The sequence below is a fragment of the Marmota flaviventris genome, chromosome 8, assembly GCF_047511675.1.
Source record: "Marmota flaviventris isolate mMarFla1 chromosome 8, mMarFla1.hap1, whole genome shotgun sequence".
Classification (NCBI taxonomy): domain Eukaryota; kingdom Metazoa; phylum Chordata; class Mammalia; order Rodentia; family Sciuridae; genus Marmota; species Marmota flaviventris.
The window spans coordinates 86,637,766-86,662,618 of NC_092505.1; the positions used below are offsets into that span (position 1 = coordinate 86,637,766).

Here is a 24,853-nt window from a genome sequence, read left to right on the forward strand (position 1 = left end):
CATGATTCCTATCTGTATCTCCCAGAGTATAAAATTTTCAATAATTCGGGGAATCTTTAAAATCCAAGTGCCTTCCTTCTTGAGCTCCAGCTGCTGAAATTTATTTTGAGTAAAATCAGGCTCTGGTTGAGACATCAAGTCATTTATTCAGTTCCTAAGATGGCAATATTGGAGAGGTGGTAAGTAGAAAATGGCAGATTAGCTCAAAACTTTAAAAACTTGCCTAGAGACTTCCCAACTGAACCTCTGCATTTTTTCCTCCAGAAGAAAACCAGATTTAGTATGCTTCTCTGCTATTTTTGCTAAAAGGATTACTTTCTATTTTATCTACTCTTGCCTAGAACATAGTTTCTGAGGGTCTTGCCAATATTTAAAGTCAAAAAATTTCACAGGGCCATAATGGTACCAATAAGTAAATAAGAAATAAGCAAAACAGGCTTCTAATCATCTAATATGTTCTTATTCCTAAAGGATTTGTTAAGCTCAGTAGAAGCCACTGGAGGTGGCTCAGTGGTAGAAGGCTTGCCTAGCATGGGGATCCTGGGTATGATTCCCAGCACCACACCCACACATACACAAAAATTTAAAAAATTAAATCAGGATCTAATTTACAGGAAAATTTGGACATAATCTACCAGTCTAAAATGAAATTATGCACAAAAGTAATAAATGTTAGATATAAAAAATAGCACTCAAAAATCATCCAAACACACAATCTTTCAAAAGTTGAGGGCTTTTAATTGAATAGAAGATACAATTTTTGATGAAAGTGATCCAAGCGTTCAATGCATGAATTTAATTTACTTGCATACGGCAAGGTAGGTGAGCCACAGAATTCTCACACACCATAATATAACAAAGAAACAATGCTGTCAGAGAATTATCTTCAAGTGAAGAAGTTTAAATAGAATAAGAAATACACTATACATAAACATACCCACAAAAAGCCTAAAACTTCAGGTTGTGACAATGGGACCTACAACTGAAACAAATAAAATTTGAGAAAAGGGATTCAGTAATCTTTACAAATAATCTTAAGAGCAGACATTTCTGCATCAGATTGTTAATGACTAAAACACTCCAAAACTTTCAACAGTATTTTAGTGTAACCATGCAGATTTCCATGAAATATTAATTTTTTTGCTTATTTCCTTTTTCTTTCTCAAACTCAGCTATCTGATTAAATATATTGAGTAAATTTTGAGGTAAATTTTTTTTAACTCTGCTTTCTGATTGCTCTTTGCTATTTAGTCCATCTTCTTCTGGAATCTCTGTTTTGTTATCTTCCTCAGAATTGTCCTCTCTTTCATATTCTTGATTTGTATTTACCCGGTATCTTTGCTCATGTCTACTGAAATCACGTGATCCAGAATAAGTGTATTTTTTGTGTTTTTCAACTGACTTCCAAGAGTAGTCTGAACTTGCTGGTGAAGTGGAATACCTCACGGAACCTGGCTCCCACCTTCTATAGTGCTCTTTTCTTCCCTCTATGTCTCTTTCAAATCTCCTGTGACCATACATTTTTATCTTGTCCTCTGAATTCCTATAGAAGGAATCTGAGGAATTTCTTCTACTGGAAAAATGTCTTTCTGATTTATATGGCTTTTCAGTTTTGCTACTACTTGCCTGGGTTTTATAGCTATTGTAAAAATCTCTTGGATCTTCAGACCTACCTCCAAAATCATCTGGTATTTCAGCTGAAGAGGAAGAAAGAGGGCACTTATCTTTCTCTTTTACCTGTGTCTTTTGATATTGAAACCTGTCTTGCTTTTCCAGTAGTTTTTCCACTTCTTGTTTTTGGTTAAGAAAAGATGCAGAAGTATTACTTGGAACTGGATAGCACTCCTCTTTCCTATTCTGATCTACCTGACTTGAGGATGCCCTAGATGAATGCCTTTTGGAACTGCGAGAAGACTCTGACCGGTTCCTCTTTCGTTTCTTATGCCTTCTGTGATCAGAAGAGGAGGAGGATGAGGAAGAAACTGATTCATCAGCAGAAGAAACACTTGAAGAGGAGGATGATTTTCTTCTTTTCTTCTTTAGCCTAAAAAAAAGCCAGTTCTCTCATCAGATAATGTTAAATACAAAACTGTTATTAAATTATCCATAGTTATTTTAATCCTATTGTTTCACTTACAGATTTCCTATAAGCTATAGCTCAGATAAATGATGTAACAATAATCTGTAACTATGAGGTCCAATTTTTATCATCAATCATATGACTTCTGGGAAAAATATCTATGTGGACAGGTGTCACTGTAAGCAGGTCAATTCTGAAGGATACAGTGACATTTTCAATACTACCTTAAAAACTAAAACTATATTAACACACAGGGAGAAAACTGAAGTTTTATATCTGACCCTCTCTAGTTTCATAGTTTCTCCACCTTAGCACAACTAACATTTTGGACCAAATAGCTCTTTGTGAGGGTGTAGGTCCTGTGTATTGCAGGATGTTGAACAGAATCCTTGACCTCTGTCCACCAGATGCTAGTAGCATACCACCACTTATAACAACCAAATATCTTCAAACACTGACAAAGGTCTTTTGGGGAACAAAACCATCCCTAGATAAGAACCTGCTCTTCTAAAACATTTCTTCATGACAGAAAATTAAAATAACTTATTCTATATATTTTAATTCTAAGATTAATTTTGTTTTTTTGCATAATCTTTTATAGGAAAACAAGTTGAACACATACTTGTTAAGAATTCTCAAGACATTATCATTTGAAATACTTTTTTTTTTTTTTACTTACTTTACCTCCTTATGGCACTTTGGGCTCAACTCAGTAGTTGCTTTAAGTTAAAAAATATTGAATATTTTAGTTTACCTTTTCTCCTCTTTTAAGAGCTTACGCAACTTTTCTGCACTTGTTTCTATTTTCTTTGTTTTCTGCTTTTCTTCCTTTTCAGCTTGTTTTTCTCTTAATTCCAAAGATTTCTTTTAGAACCCAGATATCGGAAAAAACCACACGTTAAAAATAGCAGAATATACAAAATAATATTCAAAAGACCACCCCCAACCAGAAACCCAATTTATTTTAATCAAATCACCATATTGCCAGCATTAAACAAGTATTTGATTTTTAACATAAAAAAATTAATCACATAGATGTTTGGCATTAATCATTGGAATGGCCAGAACAGTATTGAGGACCATATTGCAGTTGGTATCCCATGAAAAAAGGGGAAGCCATTGCAGTGGTACCAATGACCCAGAGTGCAAGAAAGGGGGGAAAAAAAGCATGTGAAAAAAAAGAATTTTTTAAAAATTGAAAAATTTAAATAAGATATAAATTTTAAAGGTCAGATGCAAATACACATATTCCATTAATGTGAATTGAAGGGAGGAAATCACCACGTTCAAATACAAACCATTTTAAAAATAGCACAGCCCAGTTGGATGCATGATTACATAAGATATCATTTTCCAGTTTGTGGATGGGGATGAGCAGCACCAGATGTCACAGACACAGCAGCAATGGTCCAATTCAGAAGAAAATGCATGAGAAAACATCATCATCAGTATTACAGGAAAAGGCAGATGAAAATATGTCTCAAAAAGATTTTTATAATTAGCTCAATTATCCAGTAGCAACACTGATAATTTCATATTTACCAGGTAAGCCCATAGATAGTTTTCATACCTTTATACTGAATTTAGGCAAAAGGAATTTTCTTACAGGGCTATTTTTGCTTTTGAATATAAACAAACAAAAAGAGGAATAGGCACTATGAAGCAATGCCAAACCTAATCATGATAGCTAAACCTAAAAAGGAACTTCATAATGTTCCACTAGGTAATTAGAAGTTTTTCCTAGAACATTATACTTTGGTATTACTTTTAAATATCTCTAGGTTTCTAAGAGGAAATAAAGAATCACCTGCATATATTTATGAAGTTTCTGCAAAGCATCCTCTGCATCTTTAAAAGTCTCATCCAAAGCCAAAGCTTTCTTATAGTAACTTTCAGCATTTAAAAACTTTTCTTCTTCTTCTAGCCTAAAAGGAAGATTTAGCATTTTTATACAAACAATAAAAGCACCCAAATACACATATAGGTCAGAAGCTTATGTGATGGAACTTATTAGGGAAAAGTCATGTTTACCAAATTATTTTCCAAAAACCATACCTAAACTATGTTTCTCACTGTAATTTACTTGATAAAAGACTCCATAAAACAAATGAAAACCTATTACTAGTAACTAACAATATTGGCACATTTATTGTAGAAATACAGAAAGATACATGATAAATTGATGTCTGCAAATTTAGTGCGATCTCAAGCTTTAACATAAAATTATGTATATAGGCTTTTCCTAGTAGTTTATAAAAAATTTTCCTTTCTATAAAAATTTTTTCCCCAGAAAATCCACTGTTAACTTTAGGAATACCAATACACACACACACACATAATTTTTTTTCCTCAAATATTTTTTAGTTGGTGAGGGACCTTTATTTCATTTATATTTATGTGGTGCTGAGAATCGAACCCAGTGCCTCACACATGCTAGGCAAGTGCTCTTCCATTGAGCTACAACCCCAGCCCCTTAATATATATTTTTGATGTTACATTATTAGAATGATAAAATCAGAAAGTAAATTCTTCATTATTAGAAAACTCCTAGTATATGTCTTGAAAAAAATAATACTCTGGTACTTTTCCATCTATATTTTTATGAAATGAGAATATTCACAGCAATAAACTTGAGACACCAAAATATACCCAATCATAAAAACCTCGGGAATAAGGCAGGGAGGGGAAGAATTCAAAAGGACTATATTTAAAAAATATTTTCATCCAAAACTGAAATGAAAGGTGTTTTGAATTGAGTGAACTAAAGATGCTTTTTCCTTATGTAAGGTTTTAATAGTAGCTGGTTCCATATTAGATCTCTAAGTTTGACACTTACTGCCCTCCTCTTTCTACAAGTGTTTGGCAGAGGTATTTTCTTGCATTTCTGTGAGTTGGACAGTTTTCTAATGCAAGCTCAAAATCTTCTATTGCTTTGTTCAGACTTCCTTTTGTTGCATATCTAGAGATATTAAATAAGAAAAATGTAATCTTGAGCTATTTATAAATATTTTTCAGATTTATCTGTAAATATTCCTTAAAAATCCATAATTCACTTACAATGCTCCACGAGCTACCAAAGCTTCCACATTTTGCTTATCTATTTCCAGAGCTTTATTGTACTCATTCATAGCATCCACATGGCGTCCAACCTTAAAATAATCAACTCCAATCTTCACACTAAAAATCACAAACATTTCATAAAATATCTAATGTTAATAAGTTTTAAAAGCAAATGTCTTAAAATTTGCAATATACAAGAAGCACTCTGCATTCTGATATTTTCATAATAATTATGTTGATACTACAATCAATTTAATTCTGAAAGACATTAAAAATGGTGGATGAACTTAAGTCTGTTTTTTTACAATGTAAGACCAATGTGATACCTACAAAATAGGCTAATGACAAAAAAACTTTATTTTATACGTATGAACACACGCTGATCTTAATGATTTAAGAATGCCTGACTTTCCGTACTCTTTTAGACTACATAATATAAGTGTTAAAACAAAACATCTTCCTACCACTTTAAGGCCCAAGACGCAGACTGTTTCTTTCTTAATGCAGAAGCATAATCATCTTCAGAGAAATTTTTGCTATTAAAAGAAAATCAAAGTCAGACTATAAACACTTTAAAAATAACTATACTTCACTCTGCCTGACATACAGGCACTCAATATTGAATGAAACCCAAGCAAGAAATTAGTATTCCATTTACATAGCAAAATCCTTCAACTGTCAGAAATGAACATTACTGTTAAATATTATTTTTTCTTAAGCACATACAAAAAAATTTTTATAAAGTTTTTGCATCCCTCTTTATTTGGTCACATGATACACAACTAATCATCAATAAGTGTACTGTCCTGAAGCAGATGAAATCATCCAGTTCATTCAACCTGTGGCATATTTCTTTTGCTAGGCCAATGATGGTCAATATGTTCTTTATGTAACCTTTGAGTTTAGCCCATTCCCCTTACCACCTTAGAGAATAATACTGATGTTACTATACCTTTGTAGGCCTCTCATTAAAGATGGTGGATTAGATTCATCTATTCCAAGTTTTTCTAGAAGGAATTCAACTACTCCAGGATTAACAAATCCCAGAGAACTCTGCATGATATTTTCATAGGACTCCAAAGAATTACTACTTAGTTCAACACTCCTCCTTGGGGTGGGGGGGACAAAAATGCAAAAATTCAAGAATAACAAATAATTAGCATATCCCATTTCTTTAAAGATATAATATCATAAGATAAGGTTTAAATACTAATAGCATTTTTTTTGTCTTTTATGGAAGTAAGTGGCACTATTATAAGATGGTTCATTCTACCAAATTTGAAATGCTTTGAGGATCAGAAAAATAAGATGAACTCATTTTATAATAAAAGAAATTAAAAGTGAGGGGAAAGGGGAAAATAATACAAGGGGGGGAGAAATGAATGACAGTAGAGGGGGTAGAGAGAGAAGAGGGGAGGGGAGGGGAGGGGAGGGGAGGGGGGATAGTAGAGGACAGGAAAGGCAGCAGAATACAACAGACACTAGTATGGCAATATGTAAATCAATGGATGTGTAACTGATGTGATTCTGCAATCTGTATACGGGGTAAAAATGGGAGTTCATAACCCACTTGAATCAAAGTGTGAAATATGATATATCAAGAACTATGTAATGTTTTGAACAACCAACAATAAAAAATTAAAAAAAAAATAATAAGAGAAATTAAAATTCCACCATTTTCAGAAGCTTGACTTGACTAAATTTGCTATTTCAATTCAAGAAATTTGTAATGAGCACTGTTGAGACAGTATGGATAAATACCTGTAATACAAAGGAAGCTCCTCAGAAGTAATTACACCTAGTTTAATACCAGACAGGTGTGGTGGAAGAGCTGAGCTATAAAGAGATACTGCAAGCTTTTCATGGTATCTGTCGATATCCTTGATTCCAGCTTAAAAGAAAAAAAACTGATTAATAAAAAACAAACTAAAATATATATTAAATAAAACTTTCTCAACACTACCCTCATTAGACTACATTTTCAAAATTAATAAAAAATAAACAGCTCTGACTTTGTTATTAGTATGATGAACATGCTTACCTCGAATGATGTCACCAGTTTGGTAATATGATAAAGGATCCCCATGGTTACTGTGAGAAGGCACATCTCTTAATGGACAAAGAGCCTGCAATTAAAAATTCGTGAAAACACTATTCATTTCACTTTTTGTTGAGAACAGTATCTTTTCTCTTAGTTTTTAATTGTTCAGTAATAATTGACATGAACATTTAAACAACCAACATTCTACAGTCTATTTTTTAATAACGACACAGTGATAACTCAATACATGTATAAAATGTGTAATTATCACACCAAGATAATTAGCATTTCCAACTTTTTATCATTTCTTTCTAGTTGGAGCCTTCAAACTCCTCTAGTTCTTCATAAAGTATATAATAAATCGTTGTTAACTATAGGCACCCTACTATGCTTCAGCACACTAGAACTTATTCCTCTTACCTAATTATATTTTGGTACCCATTAACCAATTTCCTTCTATCCCCCCATTCCCCTCTCAGTCTCTGGTAACCACTATTCTAGCCTTTCCTTTGAGATCAACTTTTTAGTTCCACATTATAAAGGAGTTTGAACATGCTATATTTGTCTTTCTGTGTCTAACTCATTTCTTAGTAGAATACCCTCTAATTCCCTCCATGTTGCCATACATGAGAGAGTTTCATTCTTTTTTCAAGGCTGAATAATATTTTTAATTGTGTATGTACATATCTCATTTCCTTATCTATTCATCCATTGATGGACTCATAAATTAAGCTAAAGTCTAAAATTTAAATAAGGATTTTAGTTACAAGAAATTTCCATGTCCAAACACAATAAACATTTTTAGTTCAGTTCAAAAGATAAAATCTCATGAATTGTTTTCTTTAGCTTTAGGAACCAAATACAGATTTTCATTTGACAACAATAAAACTATAATCTGCTCATAAAGAACAGGATTCCAATGAAAATGAAACTTGAATTCTTCAAAGTTCTGCTTTTCTTCCTTTCTATGTGTCTGGACAGACAGCAAATATCAAATCTTTAAAAGTGACACATTATTAATTCAAGACTATTTATCTTAGGCCTTATTATCAACAAATTTTATATTTATGTAAATTATAAATCACAGAAATTTTTTTCTAAATTACCCACATTCAAATGTCTAATGCTAAATATAAAATAATCAAGAATATGTTCAACTAGAAGATATAATTCCAGAATACCAATGGACTTCACCATGTCCACTGATATTTCTGAGTACGTAAAAAGGAAACCCCTCCTGTAGCCAGAGTCCACAAAACCTCTAAATTCAGAAATGGAGAAAGAAGCTGTAACTCTCTCACCAGTAACTTTTATTTTTTAAGGAAAACTATTTTTATCCAATGTTTAATTTCCAAAGCAGATATTCTTAAACACAACTGGATGCAAACACATAATTTTTTGCAGAGATGTCTATCAAAAACAGAAGTAATGTAGATAGGTGAAAAGACAGCAACTTACTGTGATTTCTAAGTGGGATATATCTCTCATGATGCCACTTCCTAAACAGATCAATACCATGAAAAAACCAAATTCTCGAATAGAACTAATTCTTCCAATCACTATATCACCACGCTCAATATCACGGAAAAACAGCTCTCTCCGGTCCATACTAGGTATCTCCATGAATTGCTCTAAAGGTGGCATGACTGCATAATGATCTGAAAAAAAAAAAGAAAAAAAAATTAACATCACTAACAATAGTTTTGACTTGTTTTATCTGAAGGACTGTTAAATCAAACCTCCTATGTTAGAAAGGTTTGGAGACTAAACTGACCTTCATTGTCTTCATTAACTTCAGAAGCTGCAGGTGCATCCGATTTCCAGGAAAGTGCAAAAAGCAGATCTGCTTTTTTGGAGATGAATTTTTGTATTTCAATGTTGTCAACTCTTTTCTCTTTTCTTAAAAGAAACAAAAACTTATGAAAACTTGTTTATTTGCAAAGCCGTTTCATGTCTAAACTTCTGATTATGAAAAACCCACTCCGTACAGCCCAGGAAAGTTTTAACCAGGCACTCCCTCATCCGACAACTTGGAAGCGGAGGGCGGGAAAACCTAGAACGTGGCGCCTCCAGCTTCAGATAGGAAAGCCCAAGAGATTTTAACTAAGGAATCCGTGGCTCGATCTAGCAGTACCAGAAAAGTTCAGCTCGAAATCCTCCTTGCCAACCTTCTTTCACTCAGCACTCTGCACCAGCTAGCCAGTCCCACGTGCCACCGCTCCGCTTCTTTTAGGTGCAGCCCGGGGCTGCGGGAGCGGAGCCCGAGTGGAAGGCGTCCCCACCCTGGTCTCACAGCCGCGCAGCAGCACCATTACCTGCCCTGTAAGTGCTGCTGGGGCGGCGGGCCGCGGGCGGGCTCGGATGCCGACCCTAGGAGGCTCCGGAAGTGCGGATTGTCCTGCTGTTCGTTCCGCAGTAGGGAGAGCAACGACGACCCGTGGCAATTCAGCGACTGACGTAGAAGATCCCGGTCCATGGCGAGAGGCTGCGGGGTCCGACAGCCGGTGGGCTGCTAGGACCCAGTTCCGTGTCTACTGCTTGAGCCCGTGATCCCGGAGGCTGAGGCAGCAGCCTAGCAGCCGCCGGAAACATACACTTACTTGCTCACCTCCCGGAAGTGTTCCCGAGGCACCCCGGGTGGCCGCGCGGCGGAGCTCTACCTCGTTCTCGCGAAACCGAGCGAGATTACGGAAGCCGGAAGGAGAGCGCTAAGCGTATTCTGTGTTGAGGACTGAGTGGGCTTTCAGGTAGACTGCTTTAAAAAATTGACGTGGTGAAATAGCCCGATCTCTAATCTAGGGTGAATAATTTATTTTCATGAGGAGGTGCAAAATGCCAGTACCTGAGTGAGAACATAAATCAATATCTGTGTGGGGGACATAATCACATTAAAACGGCCCTGGAAATGTTACCTGGAAGACTAAAGTGCAGAAGAAAGGAAGGGAGCTAATATTTTTTAAGCAACTGAAGTTGTGTTTACTATTCTTACTCCATTTACTGTTAGCGATTTTAGAGTTACAAAAGACATATGCATATGCCATTCTAGTGTTATAGCTTTACCCTAGTAGAGGATAAGCAGGATTCATTAAGGGTGATACTTATCGGATGCCTATTGTATATAGAGTAGTAACAAGAGAAATTAACTATAAGCAGGTGTACTTGAAACTCAGTTGGAGATTTTCTAACTTTGGTTAATATTGGTCTTAAGTGGAGGTAGCTACATTAGGTGTCAAGGAGAGACTTCTTAACTCCCACATATACAGGCATATTTGAATTCACTTTCTGTTGGGGCATATAAGGTGTTGATTTTGAAGGGGACGGAACACTGGATCTTTAATAGGATTGGAAGGAATGAAGAGAGTAAGTGAAGGGACTAGTTTTGCTTCTCATTTTGGAGAAAGTAGTCTTGCTTATGTTGCTTCTCAAGGTGAGCACTGAAAGAAAATGCTTTTTTTTCACTTCTTTGCTTTCTTAAAAAAAAAAAAAAACTTTAAAAAATATTTTTTCTAAGAAACTTCCAGATTAAGCAATATGAATAATTAAGCAAAGGGGGGAGAGGGAACAGTTGAGGTGAAGAAAATGGGTAAGGCTGGCCAGGCAAAACACATCTCTGATGTCTTACTTTAGGCTGATTTTTAATGTGATGTCAAATTTCATCTTTAAATAAACACATATGTACATCCTTTAATAAACACTCTAGACCCTGGAAATATAAAGATGAAGAAAACACTTCTGGGATGAAATTATGTCATTTGCCAAAAAAAAAAAGGATGGAACTTGAGAACTTTATATTAAGTGAAATAAGCCAAATTCACAAAGTCAAAGATCAACAGTTTGCTCTCACATGTGGAAGCTAGGGAGTAAAAAGCAAAAGAAAAGTGGTGGGAACCTCACGAAAATCTAAGGGAGATCAGTAGAGAAAAAGTACCAGGGGGAGAGAGGAGGGGAGAGAAACACGAATTACTAGAGAATGACACTGGTCAAATTATATTGTGTGCATGTATGAATATGCAACAATGAATCTGACCATTATGTACAATTATAATGCACCAATAAAAAATTTGAAAAAAAAAACTACTTCTGTTTCTTGAGTGGCTCACAGTTCATTGATGGAATAGACATAAGAAGGAAGAAATTTGGCACAGTGAAAAGTTCTATTGTGTGAACACATACTATAGTGTCTGTTAGGTCTCTCTTCTCTGGGAAGTGAGGTAACAGAAGTTGCTGTGGATAAGAGGGAGAGGGGAAGGCAAGTATGTGTGGTCCAGGCAGAGGGACCAATATCATTAAAGATAAGAGGTATGAAAAAGCAAGATGCATTCTGGAGATCACACGTGTGATTGAGGTAGGTAGGGACATTTTAGTTTATGGACATTTTCATTACATAAGTGTGTCATTTGAGGAGGGGTACAGATGTTGATAAAACCTCCTTTTTCGTCTGTGTGCACATACACACCCAGTTTAAAATAATAATTTATTTAGCAAAGAACACAAATTAGGTTAAGTAAGGTAGTCACATTAAATAGGGGCAGAAGCAGCATATCTCAGTATAGCTTTTCTTGGATCTTCCAGGTTTCCCAAAATAATATGCACAGCTGCTAGCATATCTGCAAAAGATAAGGTCTTTTTTTTAAATCTCAGGAACTTTCATATTACCATTTGTAAAGGACATACAAATAATCTATTCATTTATAAGGACTATCTGTTGACAATTTTTTTTCTTTTCTTGTTCTTGATCCTGATGCAAACAATTTCAATAAGACCTCATTCTCATCTGGGGTTAAGGATGAGATGAATGTGTCAGGGAAGGCCGGTAGGAAGTAAGACCCCAGGGGGTCTATTATGTTATGTCTTCTTTTCACTTCTGAGCATCTTTTTATGGCTCTCTCTCTCTCTTTTTTAAAATAGGCTTTTTTTTCTTAGAACATTTTAAGTTCATAGCAAAAAGGAGTAAAAGGTACAGAAATTTCCCATATATGTCCTATTGCTACATATACATAGCTTCCCCTATTATCAACATCCCCCACCCCCAGTGGCATATTTGTTATAGCTAATGAACCTACACTGACACATCCTATCACTCAAACTGTAGTTTACCTTAGAGTCTACTCTTGATACAGTCTATAGATTTGGACAAATGTATAATTACATGTGTTCAACATTATAATACCTTGCAGAGTGTTTTTGCTATCCTAAAAATCATCTGGGTTCTGTCTGTCCTGACCCCAGAACTAGTGGCAACCATTGAACATTTTACAGTTTTTGTATTTTTTCTTTCTCAGAATATATAATTGTGATCATACAGTATGTAATTTTTCAGACTGAATTCTTTCACTTAATAATTTAAGTTTCTTCCATGTCCTTTCATGGCTTGATGCCTCATTTGTTTTTAGTGTTGAATAATATTTAATTGTCTGGATGTGCCATAGTTTATTTATCCATTCACCTACTGAAGGGCATCTTAGTTTCTTCTAAATTTTGGAGATTATGAATGACATTGCTATAAACATCCATGTGCAGGTTTTTATATGAACATAAGTTTTAACTTTTGGGGGGTAAATACCAAGGAGTGTGATTATTGAGTCATATGTTAAGAATATGTTTAGTTTTGTGAGAAACACCAAAGCGGCTGTGCCATTTTGTATTCCCACCAACAATGAATGAGAGTTCCTGTTGCTCCACACCATCACCATTGGTGTTGTCAATGTTTAGGATTTTGATCATTCTAATTGGTGTGTAGTGGTATCTTATCTTAAGTTGCATTTCCTTGATGACATACAATGTGAAACCCCTTTTCATATGTCTATTTACCATCTGTACATCTTCTTTGGTGGGATGTCTGTAGGGTCTTTGGCCCATTTTTAAATTGGCTTGTTTGTTTTCTTATCATTGAATTTTAAGAGTTCTTTGTGTATGTCTTTTGTAAATATTTTCTTCCAGCCTGTGGCTTATCTTTTTAGTCTTTTGATGGTATCTTTTGTAGAGTAGAAATTGTTAATTTTAATGAGGTTTAGCTTATCAATCTTTGCTTTCATGGATCATGCCTTTGGTATTGTATCTAAAACATCATCACCAAAACCAAGTTTATCTTGATTTTCTCCTGTGTTATCTTTTTGGAGTTTAGTGGTTTTGTGCTTTACATTTACATCCATGATACGTTTTAAGTTAATTTTGTGAAGGGTACAAGGCCCATGTGTACATTTACTTTCCTGCAAGTGGATGTTCTGTTATTTCAGCACTATTTATTGAAAGAATACTGACTTTTCTCTGCTATATTGTTCTGCATCTTTGTCAAAAATGAGTCGACTATACTTATGTGGGTCAATTTCTGTGCTCTCAATTCTTTGGTATCTGTTTTTCTATTCTTTCTCCAGTTCCACTGATGAACCCAGCCTAATTCCATCTTAAGATTGGGAGCCATCTCATCACAAAGTCATGAAAAGTTAATTTCTGTTTTACTATAAATTACTGCAATTTCTAAACTTGCTTGGAATGCCTGCCTGTGCCTTGAACTCACCCATGCCTGGCTTTCCTTGACCAGATAACAACCCTCTCTGAAACCTTAGTGGAGCCTAATAAATTCTGATTTTTCCCTGACCAGATAACAACTCTCTCTGAAATCTCAGCAGTGCCTCATAAATTCTGGTATTGGGACACTAAATTTACTCCCTATCTTGAAATGTTGAACCATTTAGATCATTAACCTACCATCTGCCTTTGTATTATGTTTGTCAAAATCTTGTTATCTGTAAGTTCTCAAGACACCTCCCTTTTGCAACATTTTTTTTGCTATAAAACCATGCTCAGAGAGCTGGGGTACTGTTCTCTAGCCAAGGGTTTTTTGGGAGAGAGTCCTGGACAGAATTACAAGCTTGCTTTAATTTGATTTAAAACTGGAGTCGGTGGTCTTTTCTTTACATCATGGTTTTAACACCACATGGTCTTTTGTTCCTTTAACAGTAAGTCTCGAAGTCAAGTATTCCAACTTTGTTCTCCATCTCTCCACCCCTACTTTTTTTTTTTTTTTTTTGGAGGGGGAACAATCTCTTTTTGTTACTTAAGCCACATTGAGTAAATTTTTGGTTTGGAACCAAGAGTCTTAACTAATACACTAAGAAGCCACAAATTAGTAGCCTCTGCCTCTTTTACTCTGCCATTTTGAGAATGAAGAAACAAATGTGGAGAGGTTAATAAATGCTTTTGCTGTTCAAACACTAACTTTAGAATCCTGTCCATGACTGTAAATCTAATCATCTTTCTACTATGCAGTGCAAGTTTAATGAGTTAGCTGACATTGTGTTTTTTGAGGATGTAGTTTTAAATATACATGTATGGAACTTATTTTATTTCTAAATATCGGGATAATTTTAGGTGTCAACCTGTCTGTGAAGATATTTTTGAATGAGATTAGCATTTGAATCTGTGAATACAGTAGGGTAGATTGCCCTCCCCAGCATAGGTGGCCTTCATCCAATACATTAAGGACCTGCTTAGAACACAAGGCTAAGGAAGGAGGAATTTGTGGCTTTGTCTTGACTCAGTGCTTGTGCTGGGACATTTCAGTTCATCTTCTGCCTTCAAATTGAGAATTACATAATTGGCTCCTCATTCTCAGGCCTTTGGAATCAGACTGAATTGTACTACCAGCTTTCCTGGGTCTCCAACTTACAGATATCAGATCAAAGGACTTCTCAGTCTCTCTAATGCTCCATAATCATGTGAACCAATTCTTCATGATATGATATAAATGTGTATATATCCCCTATTGTTTCCCTGGAGAATCCTGGCTAATGCACACATCCATTATTATGCTAATATTCAACAGTAGCCTTTAACCTTTTTTTTCCAATAATGGGGCATTTGGTTTCTTTCCTAAGCACATGGTGCAAGATATTTAGATTATAGTTTTGCTACCATATTATGTTGCTAGCTGTGTTCTATTCAAAATTCTATTTAAAGTCACCCAAAGTGACTCAAGAAAGATTGAGATATACTAATAGAAAGTCTAGCTAATTAGCCAAAACCCATCTCTATTAGAGGAATAATTAGAATATAAGTCAATCTGACTGATAAGGATTGATACATCTTCATTCATTCCAATAGTCTTTGAAAAGATTCTAACTTCTCTTTTTCCCATCTCTTCAAGATTGGAAACATTGTCAGGCTAATCCACTTGGGGGTGCTATAAGATCATTGTGGTATCAAGTGTATATACCAAAAATTCTGACAACCAAACAAGGAATCAGAGATGAGGAGCCTGCCATACAGAGTTATTTTAGATAATTATGTCTCTATTATTTCTCCATCTTTTAGTGACTGGTAAATGTTTTGAGAATATTATTTTAATGTAAATAATTCTCAATGCCCAGAATTGATTAACTTGGGATTTTTAGTTTACTTTTTTCCCCCTAGAGGAAAGTTCACTGTTTTTAATTCCAATCTAGGCTGGTTAGTTCTGAAGAGACCCAGAGTGAACATTGTACAATTCCAGGGTGAGGGGACAGAGTGGAGGTACTTTTGCACCCTAACCCCTGTATGGTATGCATCCTGGAGGTGTGCAGTGCCTGACCATATGTAGTAGCCATCTGCAATGCTGGCCTCCCAGCATTTCTTCCATGTTTGTCTTTGTTTACAAACAAAGCTAGGATATATAAGATATTTCAGAGTAAATCCATCATGATTTGGGGGGGGGGGATGGTTGAAACACGTGTGTAATACTAACATGAAATAGGTTTGTGTGCTGATGCTCAGATAGTTATGACTGCTTATAAAGACACACTTCTTAAATTCTTAGATTCTCGTTTTGTAATAAATTTTCAGAATGCTGTACAAAGAACATGGGAGGATTACAACCAAGAAAAATTGAAAGTTTAATGTAAATAGGTACTATTATTTGTCAATAATCCTGGATTGCTTTGATACCCATTTTAATGCAAATTAGCCATTTAAAAAAACATGAGAGTAATTCATTGTTAATTATGAAATAGCAATTTTTTTAAATTTTATTGATGACAGCACCAAGGGAATTTCAGGAATTAGAAATGTATTGGTTGGTTATCTTATTACCTTTCTTAATGGAATGCACAGGAAGATTCAGTATGAAGTTATATCAGGGGAAGGATTTAACTTCCGTCCTGGGTACTTTAGATATGGCATTTGATTATCTGTAGACAGAGTGATCAGCCTGTCAAATGCATTAATGCATTCATTCAGCGAATATTTGTGGAGAGTTAGGCACTGTTTCAAATGTTAGTGATGTAACAGTGGAAAAAAATATATTCTGGAGGGAGACAGATAATGAGCAATCAACATAATAAATGAGTAAATGATGTAGTAAATTAACATCCTGCAGAAAAAGAAATAACCCTAGGTAAGTGGCATTGAAAGTTCAGGGGGATAGGTGTAGTAGTTTTAATTAGAATAGTTAGGAAAGGTCTCATTGAAAAGGTGACATTTAAGCCAACACTTGAAGGAGGTGAGGCATTTGTCATTTAACTCATTTGAGAAAAAAGGCAGAGGAAACAGCCAGAACAAAGGCCATAAAGGGAAAGGCACTTGGTATATTTGAGGAACACCAGGAAGACAGGGTGGCAGGAACAGAGTGAGCATGCAGGTGTATGGTTTTGTGGCCACTGCAGGAACCTGGTTTTTACTGATAGTGGTTGGGAGTCACTTCAAGGTTTTAGGCAGAGGGGATTATGATTTTCATTTTAAAAGCATTACTTTGGTGACTTTAAGAGCTGAAATCAAGTAAATACCTATTGTTCATAAGTGGGAGGGAGTTTGATAGAAGGATAAATATCTCTTCTTATTTCTTAAGAAATATAATTTTACTTTAAAATTTACCTGTCATTGCATAGAGTGAGAACATGAAATTTTAATGGAATCAGACTAAGATGTAAGAAAGTATTACTCTGAGGTCTGTATTTATCATAGTGGAAAGAGCATCAGCCCAGGAGAATTTGGGGCAAATCATCTAATCTCCTACCCTTCTCTTGTCACTTTTAATATTAAGGGGTTAGACACAGTGAACTTTGAGATCTAACCCTCAATGCTCTGTCAGAAGATAGAAACAGTCCAAGTGATAAGACTGTGTGTCTGTCTTTAAGCCACTGTGCTTTTTCCATGAAATCAGTATGAAGTTATTTTCTTATTGTACTGCAGTGCTGGTAAGCGTGTGTTCCTACTGTGGCTGGTCCCTTTAAATGAATAAGATTCTGTTTTTCTTGTGGTTGTAGTTACAAAAGGACCAGCAACAGAAATCACAGGAAGAGATTGGCTAATCACTGTTGTAAAGTCTCAGTGTGATACTTCTATGAGGTATGAAGATTCTGGGCACTGATATTCCATTTTTCCAGTGCAGACATTCCCTAGCTGGGGATGTAGCTCAGTGACAGAGCACTTGCCTAGCATGGGTGAGGCCTTGGGTTTCATCCCCATTACAGAGTCAGGGGAACCTCAGTGTAGAACTTCAAGTCAAGCATGGCAGTCTGATATACTCTAATCCAACTAACTGAACAGTGTTGTAGAAATCACACTGATGATGTATTGATGGTTAGATATCATTGCTATGTAGATCAGGAACTCAATATTAAGTATCAATATATTCTACCATGGAAAGCCAGCTTTAGTTAGAAATTTGTTCATGAGCCTTGAATAAAAGAAAATGCAAATCAACAAAGACAAAAGGTAAAAAAGCAAAGAAAACAAACAAAAAGCCAATGTAGTCTATCAGGTGATGTTAATGACTGACATCATCAAACTATGTAATATTATGAATTTATTTCCTGTATGTGGTTATTCTGCTAAGGGAATCAATGGTCTGTTCACCTTGGCACACTTTCCCAGCTCTCTCTCTCTCTTTCTCTCTCACTCTCTCCATATATGTGGGGGTGTGGGTGGGGGGGTTAGTATTTGAAAACTGCTTTCAAATGCAGTTTTCATTTTTAAAAAAACATTCTGAATATGGAAGTCCAGTGTACAAAACAGATGACAACCATTGAAGCAAGTCTGGAAGCAATGACAGGAAGATACTGAGAACTCAACCCAGTAATTCCTTTTCCTTTTAGTTCCCACCCTCCCATCCCGTGTGCACATCAAATTGTGGCTGGAGAGGTAGCTTTAAGAAATGTCTCAGACTTGTTAACAGATCACTTCTGCAGGCAGAGTTCTATATCTTCGATCAGGTTACAGTTTAAGTTAAAATCATATGCTAATCATTTGTCTCTGTCCATCCTTCAGTCACTTTGCAGTTGTGCATTTCTCATATACTCCAGCCACATGCACACATTTTTCTCTTCTACTTCTATCCAATTGAAATTGGATGATGATTCCTGTTCATTATGCTTTGACCTTTCCTAGTTTCACTTTCTCAGAAGGTAATTTTATTTTTCAGTTCAGGAGGGCTCAATAAATCCCTTATAAAAATCTTCATAATCTGGTCTTTGCCTATGAGTCCTGAAATTCAACCCCTCTCCTTCAATGATCATTAGGATTCAATCACATAGATTTTTTTATCTTCTAAATACTCCAAATTTTTCTCACCTCATAGATTTTGTACTTGCTGTTTTCTGAAATGTGCTTCTTTTAATTTTCCTTCTTTTTATCTTTGGGTTTCACCATAAAGAATACTTCTTCTCTAGGCTGGGGTTGTAATTCAGTGGTAAAGCACTTGCCCGACATGTTTAAGGCACTGGGTTAGATCCACATAAAAATAAACAACAAAATAAAGGTATTGTGCCCATCTATAAATAATACATATATGTACATATACATGTATATATCCTTTAGAAAAAAAGAATATTTCTCCCTCATACATTCTACTTATTTTCTTGTTTTAATCAATTTATTTGTTTTAATTAGTTATATATGAGAGCAGAATGTAATTTGATTCATAGCACACAAATGGAGCACCATTTTTCACTTCTCTGGTTGTACATAAAGTAGAGTCATATTATTCGTACAATCATACCTGTACTTAGGGTAATGATGTCCATTTCATTCCATCATCCTTCCTACCCCCATGCCCCCTCCCATCTCCTCCCTCCCCTTTTCACACATTTATTTTCATTGTAATACTTAACATAGTTGTTTTTTTAAAAAATCTTATAATTTTTTTAATTGGTGCATTGTAATTATGTGTATTAGATTCACTGTTACATATTCATTCATGCACACAACATAATTTGGTGAAATTTTAACATAGTTAAAATAGAATACCTGTCCCATTAAACTCTAAGATATATAAAGGCAGGACCATATCTGTCTTGCTCATGACTCTGTACTCAATGATTCACTCAGTGCCTGGTGCACATCAGGCACTAAGTGAAAAAATAACTATTTACAAAATGAGTGAAAAAATAACTATTTACAAAAATTTGCATGTACATATTACATTTATTTAGAGTAAGGGATGGGACATAATATATCATATATATGACAGAGCAAGGCTTAGTTCACAGGCTGAGTGGAAGGGACCTGAAAATCAACTTCAGTTTGGGGCAATAGGGTCATCTGTTGGCTTGGGAGGTAGTTATGGCAAGCAGAGCATGGCATTTGGAAATAATGGCATCAGACAAAGGCATTATTTTACAACATAGATACATTTTATCCACAATGCAGAATGGATTAAAAATGCTTTTTGGACAGGTGCACGGAACATGGTGACTCAGTATTCCAGGAGTATGTCACTTGATTTGTTTTTTAACTTGATTCTAAAGGAGGAGGGTTTTTTTTTTTTTTTTTTTGTAAGCTTAGGTATAGGTTAAATAATGTACTAATCAGAAAAGCAATTGTAATCTTCTTTTCTCTTCTCTTTACCCCAGCACTTCCCACTCAGGTTTCCAGGTTTACATTTGGTTTTTCCTTTTATGTAGTTGTTGATTTAATTTTATTTGTGAGTAGGTATATTTTCTCTGTGGTGTTCTGTGCTTACAGAACAAATAGCACTAACAGGATGTATATTTAAAAAGAGACTTCGTGTAAGTAATTGACTGGTGACTATGGAGCTGGCAAGTCTAAATATATAGGGTGGGTTGGCATGCTGAAGATCAAGGAAGAGCTAATGCTGCATTCTGCAGGCTGCCTGATGGCAGAATTTCCTGTTGTTTTGGGAATATTAGTCTTGTGTTCTAATCAGCTCTTCAAGGGATTGGATGAGACCTCACATAATGGTGAGCAATCTGCTTTATTCAAAATCCATTGATTAATAAGTTAGTCTTATCTAAAAACACCAACACAGAAATATCCAGAATACTGTTTGACCACAGATTTGGGCACCATGGCTCAGCCAAGTGGACACAAAATTAACCATAAAAATTGTGTTCTACTTCAATGCCATATTTTAAAATGATGAAGTCAATCTGGAGCAGTGCATCACCATGATGGTGAAGCAGCTGTAAGCCAGGCTATATGAAGAACAGTTGAAGGAACCTGTAATGTTCAGAAATTCTGCATCACATTGTCCATATGCAGTAGCAGTGTGAGCTGAATCACTGCTTTTTACTTATAACAGAGGAGTAATATGAATTATAGAGATTTCATAGGTTTTTGATCTAAAATTGCATTGATTTCATTTAAAGGCCTTTATCAATAGATAAGTGTATAATTTTCTAAACCTGTAATGTTTTTATTTTGCCACTTATAAGATATAGGATTTAAGATATTTTTTTTTTCTCTATGATGATTTCTGGAAAATAACTTTCATGTTGAATACTAGGTATAAAATCATCACCATTTTACATAGGTTATTGACCTGAGATGTATTCTATATCTGAACTATCAAATATCACTCCTAGTTGTAGCAATCTAGGGTTTTGCTGTTAAACATTTCATTCCCATTTCTGTGGCCATATTTCAATTTCTCTCACCAAAATAATAAACAAACCAACTATCATATGAGGAAAAGTTTTTGGCTTTGCTTTTGTTTTATTTTTTCTTGATTTTTCATTAGCAGATGATCCAAAATTTATTATACTCATTTTCATTGGCGTCATGGAGACTAGCATGAATATGAGAGTTGTAATTATTTCATTCATCTAATATTTATCAAATACCTACTTATTCCAAACAGCTGAAGGTGATGAGAATTCAGTGATGAGTAAATCAGAAAAATCCCAATTGAAAAATATAAGATGAGTGCCCATTGCTGATGTTTTGCTTTCATCTGAAGAGTCTTCCTTAACTCTAAAACCTATGGACTTGAGTATGAAAGGAAAGTAGACTATTTTTATTTATTTATTTATCTATTTTTGTGGTGCTCGGGATCAAATCCAGGGCCTTGCATATGCTAGGTAAGCACATACCACTAAGCTACATCCCAAATCCTATTTTTAAAGCTTCTATCAGCTCCACAGAATAAAAATACTAGTATCCTTATATGATTTTAAGGGAAGAAAAATATTCAAAATAGCACAATGTAATTTCACAATGAAAAATACCATCACATTGATTATATAATAAAAAATATTTTCAAACCGTTGCCATTGCTTCTTTTTTTCTGCCCAAAATTAAAGATAATTCATTTCCTCTACTGTATAAAGTCTCTGTAGGACTCTTGGAGTGAGTGGCATAAGAATGATCAATGAAATTCTTATACCATTTACTAGAAAAAAATATTATGAAATATTTTGAGTTTTACATAATCCCTTTTATAATACTCATGGAGCAAGGTTTTAACTGTAAGACAAGTATTCTCTTGATAGACTACCAATTATAATTAAACAAAAATACATTTTAGTAGGAAAGCAGATTGATAACAAATTATTGTTGTGATTTTCTTGGCTAATCTGTCTTTACAAACCTGCTTGTCTTTTTCAAATATCGATGCCTTATCTGTACAACTGAAACTTTTTGTCATGCTTGTCTGTTTGGGTTGTGCGCTCTCAATTTCCCTGAAACTTATAGGTGTTCATTTCAGTTTCTCTGAAAATCTATGCAAAACCCATCTTCACCTGGAGCATGTGGTGCACTTCTTTTCTAAGGTAAGCCCTACCACACCTACCATGTCACATCTTTTTTTTTTTCCTTCCATATTTTTTATTGGTGCATTATAGTTGTACATAATGGTGGGATTTGTTGTTACATTTGCATGTGTACACAATATCACATCTTAAGTCTAGGGGGGAGTTATGCAAATTCTTACAGATCTTCCTTATGCAAGTCTCCTGTTTACTCTTCTAGTGCATTGTGTTCTATTCCCAAAGGCCACGAAGTGATAAAATAACACCTAAGAAATTTTTAAAACTTAATTACAATGTGAGAACTTAATCTTTCTTTTTGTTCTTCAGGAAATTGCTTTTCCTTCCTTCTTCCAAAAGTCATTTCTAAATTTCATCTCTCTCTCCTTTCTCTATTCTCGTATATTCCTTTTTGTCCTGGTTTGTCGAGCAGTCTTCTGGCCCTATCCCTTCACATTATATATCTGGTCTGTGGTCATTAAAGTAGTAATAAAATTTGACTACACAATGTATCTTACAGACCTATAGAAATTGAGGATAAGTTATGACAGTACGGCTTATGAATTAATTATCTATTTTTGCTGTTCAAATGAGTAAATAGTGATGCAGTCTTCAGCTGGGCACTTACCATAGAAATTTGACCATTGTTTTAGGGACAGTAGTATTTTAAGTAAAAAGAAAAATCAAAAGCCTTGACTTCTCCTTGCAGCTATGACTGAGTAGCTGGTAACAGACTACTGTCCTGCTACTACCCCACAAGAAAACCTGGACAAAATATATGAACCAATTGTTTTCAGACACTGCGTAATAGTTAATGCAGGACTATCTCTGAGAGAAGGGAAATAAATTAGATAATTCCTGGAATTGTCCAGTTTTCTGGTTAGAAGCACTTAATAGGCAATGGTGCAGAGAGGTGAGACCCACTCAGCATGGCAGCCTTGCTAAGATGAGGGAGACAGATATGAGAGATTGGGAGACCTCAAAAAACTGGAACTGATGAGGCAGAGAACCAAAAAGGGGGAAGCCAAGCAGGAAAAGAACTCCAGAAACTTGCATAGATGTTTTTTTGCATATCTGAATACTAAGCTATGTGTATATAGGAAGAGACCTCAAAAGGCCAGACAAAGAACAATGACCAGGGAAAGAATAACTACTGGGAAGCCATGAACTGAACAACCATAAGAATTTCACAGGGTGGAGAGATATTTTAATTCTGACCAACTAGTGTAGAAAGACCTGCTGAACATTAGGTCAATTCAGATCCCCAGAAGTCCATACTCTTAGTTTAGTACTAAAAAGAAGGACTAAATCTAATCCTCAAGTGTTCTAGATTCTTATTAACAAAGTTGAAAAAGAAGCTTCAAAATAATCAAGTAAATTCATTACCTGACTGAACAAAACTCAACTCTTTTTAAAGAAATAAATAAAACTCTTGCAACAATATAATTTACTATGTCCAACATTCATCAAAAGTCACTAGAGATTAAAAAAATAAAAAAGCATGAAAATGTGACCCATAACCAGATGAAAATCCCATCAACAGAAGCAGTCTTGGAAACAATAGAGGAGATAATAGAATGAACAAACAAGGATTTATTCATAAGTTATAAATAACATGTTAAGAGTAGGAATGATATACGATGGTGTGAGGGGGAAAGGGAAGGAAAGAGAGAGAGAGAGAGAGAGAGAGAGAGAGAGAGAGAGAGAGAGAGAGAAGTGTCACAGTAGAATGGGTAGAGAATAGTGACAGGAGGGGAGGGGGAGGGAGGGGGGATAGGGAGGGCAGCAGAATACAACTGACCCTAGGATTACTGTATGTATACACATGGATGTATAACTAATGTGATCCTGCAATCTGTACTTGTGGAAAAATGAGAATTCATACCCTATTTGAATCAAATGTATGATATGTCAAGATCATTGTATTGTCTTGAGCAACTAATAAAAATTAAACAAAGAGTAGGAATGAAGATGGAAACAAGGAAAGATAAATCAGCTTTTATTATATTTTAAATTTAAATTTTAAAAAAAAATTTCTTTAAATGCAGGCATCTCCCTTAGAATGAATTCTGGTTCAAGTATCAGGAAGGAAGTGGGGGTAAATTACTTTTCCTCCTCTTTTACTGATAGATTTTCTCTTTGGCCTTAACCTTCCTCTCTGGAACTTTGGTAGGTTTGCTGAAGTTCACAATTGTATAGCAACTTGAAAGCAATGGATCAGAGAATGCTGGAGGCACAGTTTGCACAGGTGAGTGCTTGTTGACCATTCTTGGTTCAAGAGGTGTATGAAAAAGCAGTGAACATTCCACCAGAAAGAATATAGGTGAGGAGAGACTCAACATAGGTAGAAGGTTTATCCGTTTTGGCCAGGATGGGACTCCTGAGGAAAATGGGAAAAGATCAGATTATATTGCTGCATCCTGGTAGATGAATCACTGTGGGGAAACATGATCTCCATGGATACCATTTCCCTAGAATGAGACCAATTAAGATCCCAAGTGGACAGCTCTTCTATTCGGATGTCATAGTGACATTTGTTTAAGTCCCTCAGCTCAGCAACAACCAGGAGGAGAAAGAGGACAAAAAGGAAGCACACTAAATACTGAGTTTTCATTTTGGTACACATCTCAGTTTGTTTCACAAAATGGTTTCCTGCTCCCCAGTTGCTCTTCTAAGCATGTAGCTCTGGATTCATTACTGGATAATTTTAGGGAT

The 24,853-nt window shown here is 35.3% G+C and overlaps 1 protein-coding gene across 2 annotated transcripts; it reads right to left on the reverse strand.

The window, feature by feature from the left end:
• Window positions 1-717: 717 nt before the first annotated feature.
• On the reverse strand, window positions 718-9,790 carry Ttc14 (tetratricopeptide repeat domain 14). 2 transcript variants are annotated; one of them, XM_027942208.2, is made up of 12 exons: window positions 9,497-9,790; window positions 8,956-9,080; window positions 8,640-8,839; window positions 7,182-7,266; window positions 6,902-7,031; window positions 6,093-6,248; window positions 5,605-5,676; window positions 5,138-5,257; window positions 4,917-5,039; window positions 3,888-4,005; window positions 2,835-2,944; window positions 718-2,044 (listed from the first exon to the last, which is right to left on the reverse strand). In XM_027942208.2, the coding sequence occupies exons 1-12, from the start codon at window positions 9,655-9,657 to the stop codon at window positions 1,132-1,134; spliced, it is 2,313 nt and encodes a 770-aa protein (XP_027798009.1). In that variant the 5' UTR covers window positions 9,658-9,790; the 3' UTR covers window positions 718-1,131. The 2 variants fall into 2 exon arrangements, 1 of the variants encoding a protein (XP_027798009.1); XR_011708356.1 differs by lacking the exon at window positions 718-2,044 and having other exon boundaries at window positions 2,859-2,944; window positions 3,379-4,005.
• Between the last annotated feature and the right edge of the window lie 15,063 nt (window positions 9,791-24,853).